The sequence below is a fragment of the Branchiostoma floridae genome, chromosome 4, assembly GCF_000003815.2.
Source record: "Branchiostoma floridae strain S238N-H82 chromosome 4, Bfl_VNyyK, whole genome shotgun sequence".
Lineage (NCBI taxonomy): Eukaryota > Metazoa > Chordata > Leptocardii > Amphioxiformes > Branchiostomatidae > Branchiostoma > Branchiostoma floridae.
The window spans coordinates 22,571,391-22,580,912 of record NC_049982.1 but is presented as its reverse complement, the minus strand read 5'-3'; the positions used below and the strand labels follow the sequence as shown (position 1 = coordinate 22,580,912).

Below are 9,522 nucleotides of genomic sequence, written 5' to 3'. Positions count from 1 at the left end.
CTCTAAGAGCGGATCTCGCGCTTTTGCAAAGCCCATGTCAGCCCAGATGCGACACAAGCACTTGTCACGAGACGGAGGCAACGAGTCGGCACAGTCGTCAGCCCCGGCCTGGGTGGAGAAACAGAACACTGCTGACGTATTCTTTTCACTATAGACTACGACCGCTGAACGACCGATGGTTTCACACTTTACTCAACGAATTCTATAGATGAAGAGCAGGCAAGTTTTCCGTGTTGATTTGATTAAACGGATCACACCCGCTGGGAACCACAAAACTGGTGCGAGCGTGAAAGTAAAAAAAGTGTAGCAAAAAATGTTGCCTTTATTTTACCCCTGTCACATTGCGCGAAAATCGATCTAACGATAAGTCTTCGAGCTCTATACGAAATTTTCGGCAGTAAGACGTCTGGTGTTTTTTCGATCAGTGCGCGATTTTTAGTAATCGTCGGCGATTTTTAGGAGCTGCTTGATGCTCGCTGTGCAGCGTCTAGTCTCCGGTGACCTTTGAGGTGTCGGGCGAGTAGAGACCGGCGTATTGATCATCGGTCGCAAATCGGATGACCTACGCCCAGTTGGTCGGACCACGTTTGTTTGTAAATGTAGACTTTCTTTGACTTAGCGAGTGATTCTGACATTGTGTCTCCTGTGGTTGTATGCGGGCTGGGTTTATCACACAATTCTTTTCCTGTTGTCATTTCTATTCTGCCTGTACGGTCCATTAGATATGGTCAAAAAGATTCCCACGTCGCGACATTAAATTAATTGAACTATTGCCTTTTTATGAGGAATGTTTTGTCTTACCTTCATCCACGTGCAAGATGGGGCGCCGCGTCATGGGAGGCTCATTATCATAAACGTACTCTTAGGCGATCGCCCGAGCCTCGCTCAATGTGACAGGCGAAAAATACGCGCCACCCTCTATCGATCTTAAAATAGGCCGACCTTCCAGCAATCACAAAGTACGCCCGACCCGAGGATCGTCGACAATGTGACAGGGGTATGAACGAAGGCTGACCTAATGACTAAACACACATTTTGTACGATTTGCCGAACAATGTGTTCTTTATTTTTCCTTTCCTTTCACATCTTCTTGACTTTGGGACTGAATTTGGCATTCTACGACAGTAGTAGACGTTTTTCTATATTCTTTTTGCAATTTACGGCATATATTTCCTCATTTTCCAGCTGCTTTGTACAATTTACAGCAAAGAAAACTGTACAGTTATCTTTTCAAATGGCCAAAAATTGCTGCACGCGGGGATATCATCCATGTAATCAAATCAAATCAACATGGCCGCGTCCGAAACAAAACCCAGATTTTCCTGTTCCTTACCTCTCTCTTATCGCGACCCTCAGAGTCAGGCTCCTCAGTGTCAGGCTCCACGAGATCATCGACCTCTCCCTCCTTCATCTGAGCGAGAAGCTCCTCTTCCATCAGCTTTTCGATGTCGTCAGGCAGTTCCGGTGTTTCAAAGGTGTCAAAGGTCGAGTCGGGCAGAACCACTTCTAATTCTGCGAAAGAACACGAGATATAAAAACCGGACATCCTGCTGCAGTATCTTGGAAAGACGCGGGGTATCTAATAGCTACTTCGTTTTACAAACAACTACCGAGAGATGAAATGTCACGCTGCTTGCTGTTCACAAACAGACAAATTCACAGACTCACACACGCACCCGAAAACTGAATGTCCTAGGCGAAGGTAAAACAGACACTGACACAGCCTCCCAATACCGAGGCACAGGGAATAACAGCCCGCTGTCATTAAAACCCAAAAGGCTAACATTGGAACTACCTTTACCTTCTGTCCTTTGCATGTGATACTGTTAAAATGAATTACTAGCTGAGTGCAGTACCATCTTGTCCTTGTCTGTCTTGGAGCAAATAGAAAAAAGACAGCCGTCTTTAGCCAACCAATTACTGTCCATTTAAGTTTTTCCGAGGCCAAAATCAATTTTGCATTTTTCGGCAATCAAAAAAAGGAGCAATTGCAGTTTGTAAACAAAACCCAACGGAGACTTCTTAATCTGGCTTCGCTCATAAGTATGACTGGCGAGCGACTTTTCGAGATTCTGTTTCTACAACTGTATATAGTCGGCAAATAAAAAAGAGACTGCTTTGGGAATCATCTCATAGAATAAGAATAATCTTTATTGCAAATTCATGCCCGAGGGCTAATTGCATGTATTCAGTTTGTTTTACTGAGAACAAATTAGTTTGTCAACATGTTTCTTGACCTAGGTTTCATAAAGAAAATATTCAATTTGAAAAATGGAAAATGAAAGAATTCATACCGTCCTCGCTACCGTCTTCGCTACCGTCTTCGCTACCGTCTTCGCTACCGTCTTCGCTACCGACTTCATCTTCTACTGCTGGAGCACTCCTCACAGCAACAACGCCGAGGAAGCAGAAGGCCAGCAAAGTCACCAGCGGGCGCATCTTGGATGTCTGTCGGCTCTCCTGCGATGTGGTACCGGTTAGAGACGGGTGGCTCGCACTCTTCCTAGGTCTGATGACCAACTGAAGACGCACTCTGAGCAGGAGGAGGGCTTGTCTTGTTTTATACCCCTACATGGGCGCTCATTGGCTAGAATATTGCTGAACAGCGCTTTTTTGATAAAATCGCGCTTGAGAGAAACGTACAGCAATAGCAGCAATCAGAGGAATAGAACGCATAGCAACACAAAATCGTACTACCTTGTAGCCATGAACACATTGGATAACAGTAACAATACGACGGAAATACGCATGCAAACGAAACGGAGAGAATACACAAAGATAATAGTTGAAATCTTGAACTTTAGGTAAGCTGATCAGAAAGCTCTTTCTCACTACGGCTTCTTTAATTTACACATGAACAAGAATGATAAAAATAGAATTGGCAGGGAATGTCCGAATAATCGGGACTCACCATCTATGTAACCCGCCGTACCAAGTATGTGGCCCAAACAGTCACCGTCCCGATCAACAATGAGCAGGTGTTTTTCTCTTATGTAAGAGAATCATTGCAGCGTGACTTGTCTGTCCTTGACTCATGCCTCCGCGAGCATCAAATTGGATCCAGTCTGTACCTCCCTCGACTTTTGTGAAAGAAAGTTGAGTGATAGCTAAACTGAATTCTATGGTGCATCATTCTACATTTTCGTTTTTTTATTTTATTTTACCTCCTCGAATGGAGGATGGTAACTCTAAACAAGACAAGAAAATAGTACTGCACAATTTACGGTATGGTTATCATTCTATATTATATATTCGTGAATGTATATGGTTTAGAAATTATAAGTTAGCTATTTTCTTTTGTATCTTGATTTGTTATGATTTTGTTAAAGACACCCTTGGAAATCAGTTGATGTAACTTAAGGGACTACCCTAAAGGTTCATAAATTAGAAAAAAATGGCTGATACCCAAGACACAAAACCTGTCTTTCGTAAGCTAAAAGTAAAAGTAGTCTCATATCTCTACTGTGGTCCTAGGGACAGTGGGATGTTATCCACTGTGTCTAGGGCAGGGTATTGGAAGGCGGGGACCGTCCCTCTCCTTCCACTGCCTTTTACCAAAGTCAGGTTCCCATCTTTACACCTGGACGGACTGTTAAGTGCCTTTCCCCAAGGGAACAATATCGATAGCATTTTAGAATTCTAACCCAGAACCACTGGATTCTGAGCCAGATGCCATACGGTTACGCTATATTTTTTTTCTTTTTTTTGGGTGTAACGTTATTGCGTGCGGCCATCTTAGACGGATTATGAAAGTTCGTCACCATTTCTGAACGGTTAGAAATTTAGAAGTTCCTGACAGATGATCATCATGTACCAGCCTTGTACGTGTGAGCTCTTCGGCTCATACGTGAAGTCCTGAAACGTTTTCCCACGATGTACGAGGTCGGCGTGTATTCAGTTAGCAAAAATTTCACTATTTCAGGCATGCCAGCTGCGTTTTGGTGATGTATACCATATCTTGTGTGTATGACAACAACAACTATTGTCATGTACAGGCTGTTTCTTCAGGGTAGTTCAGAAGTAATAGGTTTAACCTTCGACAACTGTTTACATGAAATACTATTTTCTAAAGGCAAGGATGTGATGTTATTTCAACCCCTTCAGCTGTGAGCTAGTTATCCTTGGATAATTTGTCAACTATCAGCATCGCTTGTAACCCCGATTTGTCATCCACTGCTGTCAACCTAACTTAATTTGTTCCCTGTTGCTCGGATATCGTAGCTGTATGTGCAGATATTTCTTGTCTAATTTTGTAAAAGCCTGTAAAGTTGGTCGACCGGTCGGACAAGGAAGACTTTTTTGAATCAACTCGCTGCAACGGTGATCCGGTTTTGTCGGCTGTGTCATAGGAGATTGCGGAAATTATCACATGGACTTTTTCTATTCTTCCTTCCCCAGAGACAGGAACACGTTAGTCATCATTTACGCAGTTGTTATGAAGATATCTTTCATAGCAGCTTTATTCAAAAGAGTGTACGGTTTTTGTACAGTTTCTACCCCAAAGGAGACAACAGACGACTCGACTCCAAAAATCCATCAGAAAGCAGCAAAAAGCAATTTTCCAACATTCTTCTCTTGGCGGAATTATACACCTTCAGCTTGACTTTGTTGGACTTTGTTGGTTTTATATGCAAAGTGCAAAACATATGATTAAATACAATAAAAGAAATTCAACCTGTTCTTTGTCTACCAGCGTTGAGCGATCTGACAAATCTTTACTCGTTAAGCGGCCGTTCCTTCCAGTAGCGGAAGGGTGGAAGAGGGGGTAAATGTGCTGAGCGCATTTCTGAAAAAAAAAGATGATTAGGATTGGAATATCATTCGGTCATGTAATTCGAGTTCTGAGTCAAGATATATCAATGATGATATTCAAATACCATAGTATAACTCTTAAACTAAGTCACAGTGATCGAGCCTCTGTTTGTAGAACAAGTCTTATTGTATGTTTGGAAACAAACAATATAACAAACAATATAACAATGTAGCTGTTTGTTTTCACGAGGACAGGTTTGACTGTCTCAAACCCAACAGTAAAGGTAAGGCCTGAGAAAATTGATGTTGTCCTTCCCGTTGCGGCCCTGGAAAAATGGAACAGTCTGTGAGAAAATTTTTACCACTAACGCTGGTTAACCTTTATCCGGGGGTAACCTATATTCGTTGTCTGTAAGAAAAAACGTATTTAGGGATATTAAGTCGACGGACGGTGGTTTAAATCAGAACATTTTTAAGATATTGCAAATTTGAAACCACAGTCCGCAGACTTAATACTCCTAAATGTGCTGTTTTTAAAGACAACGGATAAAGGTCACCACACGGATAAAGGAGAACGAGCGTTACTTGGAATTCGGGCTCTAAAATCTCAACTGTCAGAAACTTATATGGACCTTGCCAGTGGTCGATCCCACAAGAAAAGGCTACGTTCGGACTTGATTTGGTAGGTTTACGCTAGTATGGGTCGGGTAGTCCGAAACACACTATTTTCCCAGACCTAAGCTGCGTTTTTCAAATGTGTCCAGTCTAGTTTCTCTACACGCGCACGCGTCATCCAAAATACTACAACCCTGACCAGCGTGTACTCAGTTCTCAAAAAGAATAGGTAGATGTACGAGGGGCGGTCAATAAGTAATGTCTCTGACCCACTTCCAGTCGTCTGATCTAGATGAAATTTTGTGTGTGTAATGATTCATATCTTTATAGGTTATGTTGCAAAAAACAGCTCTGAACTAATTATGGTTTCTGATTTACTGGTGTTTGAACTGAGTCAGGTGCGAAATGGACCATGTGTGAAATGGGACCAGTTGAGTGTCGCGCAGTGATCCGGTTTTTGTATTTGAAAGGACGCACACCAAAGAAGACTTTTGATGAAATGAAAGAAACTTATGGTGATGATGCCCCATCATATGACCTTGTAAAACGCTGGCATCCTGAATTCAAACATGGCCGGAAGTCTGTGGAAACAGCTCCCAGACCTGGTCGTCCCTCTTCTGCCATTGATGAGGCATCTGTTGGAGGACCAACCTGGGGTGTCCTACAAAAACGGTGTCCAGAGCTGCATCAAACGATGGGAGAAATGCATAACTCTGGGTGGTTCCTATGAAGAGTAAGACTAATAACTGTGCCAAGTTTCATTAATCTCCTGCTATGGAAAATGGGTCAGGGGCATTACTTATTGATCGCCCCTTGTAAAATTAAAATCACAGGAAAATAAAACACTGCACGGAAACCCAGAGATGACACCACTGTACCTGGGCCACGGGAGTAAATCTTAGCATAGAAAATTGTCAAAAAAGTATTAGAGAGCTTAAACCCTACCCAATAATCCGATAGGAATGGCTCTCGAAACAATAAATAGATATGTAGACTGGTTTAACAACTCAGAATTGGCTGTCACAAATTAAATATAGAAACCAGAGGATTCCAAAAAATCCCTGTCGACCAGAGGGTTTGCCCATTCTGTCCAGAGTTAATTGAAGACGAATATCACTTTATGGTTGTATGTCCCAAATATTCTGAAATACGCAATTCTCTATACAGAAGGTTGTCATTTCATACACAAGGATTTATCTCAATGGACCTGAAGTGCAAATTCAAATACATCATGACATGTGAAAATCCCTGCATGGCAGAAATAGGAAAATATTTCAAAGAAGGTTTAGACATTAGAAATTCCTCCAATGATTGTAAAAGCTTCCAACTCCTGTATTAGTTATAGAACTGTTGTTTTGTAGATGCCATACTTTATACCTCGTACAATTGTTGTGCAATAAAGTTATATATTAAGACGCATTACGCATAACAGTCCTCCCGGCAGCCTAGGAGGCTGAATTGCGAGGACATTACAAGCATGTTCCGTTCCACAGTACAACAATTAGCAACATTTATAAGCGACGTTAAAACAATCGGTCAATGATAAGATCATAACAATAGTTTCTAGTTAAAATACAGTTTCGAAGTATTACAAATGTGTTCAAAGAATTCTGCTATTCATAGGCTTAGAATTTATATAGACTTTTAAACCTTCAACAAGACAACTTTGTAAAAACTTTGTAAAAACGAGTTCGTATGTCGCCACCAGGAGGCAATAAAAATAAAAGTGTCACTGAGGAGTAAAGTTCAGCTAGAGTTCACTAAGCGTTTCCACAATGGCCGGGATGGCGCTTGTCCTGTAGCGCTTTGACCCAGAAGGCTGCTGGTACTGTCCAGAGTTGCGTAAGTTTCTTCCGTGCTGTTGGACACGGGTGGGGGGCAGCCAAGAACAAGAAGCGTGGGGATTTCTCAAATTTGGTACCAAAGTCAACACACTGGATATGTTGTTATGTTATGTTTTGTTATGTTTTGTTATGTTATAGTTTATGTAGTAATGTATGTGTATACCAGTAAGGGAGGGGGAAGTCTCGAAAACCGTAAGAATTTTGCTTTACTTCATGTGTATTACGTTACATGTCAAATCCTTGTGGTGATTACTTGAATTTGCAGGTAACGTTCTAGAAAATCAGAATGTCAGTAGCGAGCAAGATGGTTACATTTTCAAACTGGTGTCCGGGTGCACGTGGGCAGTTTGTTTGTGGGGACAAAAAATTGATATGAAAGACAGCCCAACACATGAAACGTGAAGAAAAAAGTCATGAGTGCAATTTGTGCACGTTTATATTTCGTTCCCACAAAGATCCTTCCTGGGTCCCAGTTTAGAAGTGTGCCCCTAGTATTCGGAAGACGCTGGACCTGTAACCAGAGCGGTGTGATGATTTTTGTGTTTCTAATGCCATGAAATCTAGGCGGACATTACCAAAACGCTTGAGCAGAAAACTCTATGCATCAACTGGTTAGGTGACTTTAAGCAGATCAAAAATCCAACCCCAAACTTGACCAGCACACCTGAGATAGCAGCTGAAGTGGCCATGTTTTCTCTTCTCTCCCACCTTACCATACTCAGATTGTCAAGATGGAAATTTATCTTCGCATGCAAAGTATTAATCACTATAAGTTGAATTTTGGTTGACATTCATTGATGTCTTCATACTTTCAAAATGTTAGTTGCGCCCATTATTTCTGGGTAAGACTGAAAACGTATTGCTGAAGCTCTCGTATTTTACACATTTCCCCTCGCCTCGTGCACTATAAGTTGAATTTTGGTTGACATTCATTGATGTCTTCATACTTTCAAAATTTTAGTCGCGCCCATTATTTCTGGGTAAGACTGAAAACGTATTGCTGAAGCTCTCGTATTTTACACAACACCACGTGTGATTCAACGTGCAAGTCAGAATTCTCACACTTCTTCTGTTGGACACACAAACTTTCCCACAGAAAGCATCCAACCTGCACCACAGCAAACAAAAGGTGTCTTGAAATAAAACAACTCGTAAGGTGGTCTTTTTGCATGATTGATGGCCACACCTTGATGACACAACATTTTGGTGATTCCGGTGCGAAGGTACCGATAGTTGACTAGACAGTTTAGACAATGGAGGAAATTGCTCTTCTAGTGAAGTGTTTTAAGAAAGTTTTGTTGGTGAAACACTTGTTGATGTACCAAAATAAACAAGCAAAACAATGGCTCTGTGGCTGGGCTAAGAATAAACTGTTATCACTCAACGTTTGTTCGCACGTTCCCATCCCCATTCAAGTATGCCAGACGGTCTTGAGGTGAGGGGTATTGACTTAGAATCTGGTTGGAATATCCAACAGGACCCAGTGTTGGAAAAGGCACTTAACACCTTCTTGACTCAGCTGAAAATGAGTACCTTAGTATCTTCGGTTAGTCCGTTAGGGACGTCTCCTCTAAGGGAGACGTGTGTCATCTTTCTAATGACGATACACCAAAGCAAATTCTCTCGCGCGTAAATTCAACAATGTGGCGTTGTGTGTGGCGTACGTAGCTGGAAGAGTGTTGGGCTCTGAACATAGAAGTCCCAACTTCGGTATACCCGCCGTGCACCTAGCCTGGATACAAAACCCTCGCTCTTTTGCTCTAAACTAGAGCCCTTACGCCTGGGCAGGTCACAAGCCCGAGCACCCCTTCTGATTATCAGATAACTTTATTGCACAACAATTGTACGAGGTACAAAGTATGGCATCTACATAACTACAGTTCTATAGCTTAACTAACTAATACAGGAGTTGTAGTATGGGAATTAACCTTTCTACCAATCATTGAAACTTTAATTTATCCCGCCCTGTGCGAGGAATAATCAAGCCCCGCGTGCTGTGTGCGGCGGCGGGGCAAGTTGTTTCACGGGCCGAAGAGATTAGCGACTACAGCACGGCCGTCTGGTACCCAGGCTACCGTGCACCCGACGTTAAAAATGAGTTACTAAAACTTGAGTGCAGTGCCTCATTGTGCTCGTCTGTCTAAAAGTAAAAAACATGCAAGGAGTCCTAGTATTAGTTTACTCTTTGTCAACTTCCGAGTGGATGCCTTCGACGCCAGGTGGCGTAAGCGGGCACACTCATTTGCGACTCGCCTCCTTGCGTCTGAAAATAGCATAATACTACTCTCCAAGCAGAGGTTAGGCTCCGGCT

General features: G+C 42.2%; 1 protein-coding gene across 1 annotated transcript in view; it reads right to left on the bottom strand.

Moving 5' to 3' along the window:
- LOC118413642 overlaps positions 1–2,717 on the bottom strand; it is a 4,136-nt gene extending 1,419 nt beyond the window's left edge. Inside the window, exons 1-3 of the mRNA XM_035817168.1 lie at positions 2,295–2,717; positions 1,334–1,512; positions 11–108 (exon numbers count right to left, since the gene is read on the bottom strand). Coding sequence (XP_035673061.1) covers positions 11–108; positions 1,334–1,512; positions 2,295–2,439 — 422 coding nt within the window. The 5' untranslated portion in view covers positions 2,440–2,717. The remainder of the gene's footprint in view (positions 1–10; positions 109–1,333; positions 1,513–2,294) is intronic.
- Positions 2,718–9,522: the final 6,805 nt, after the last annotated feature.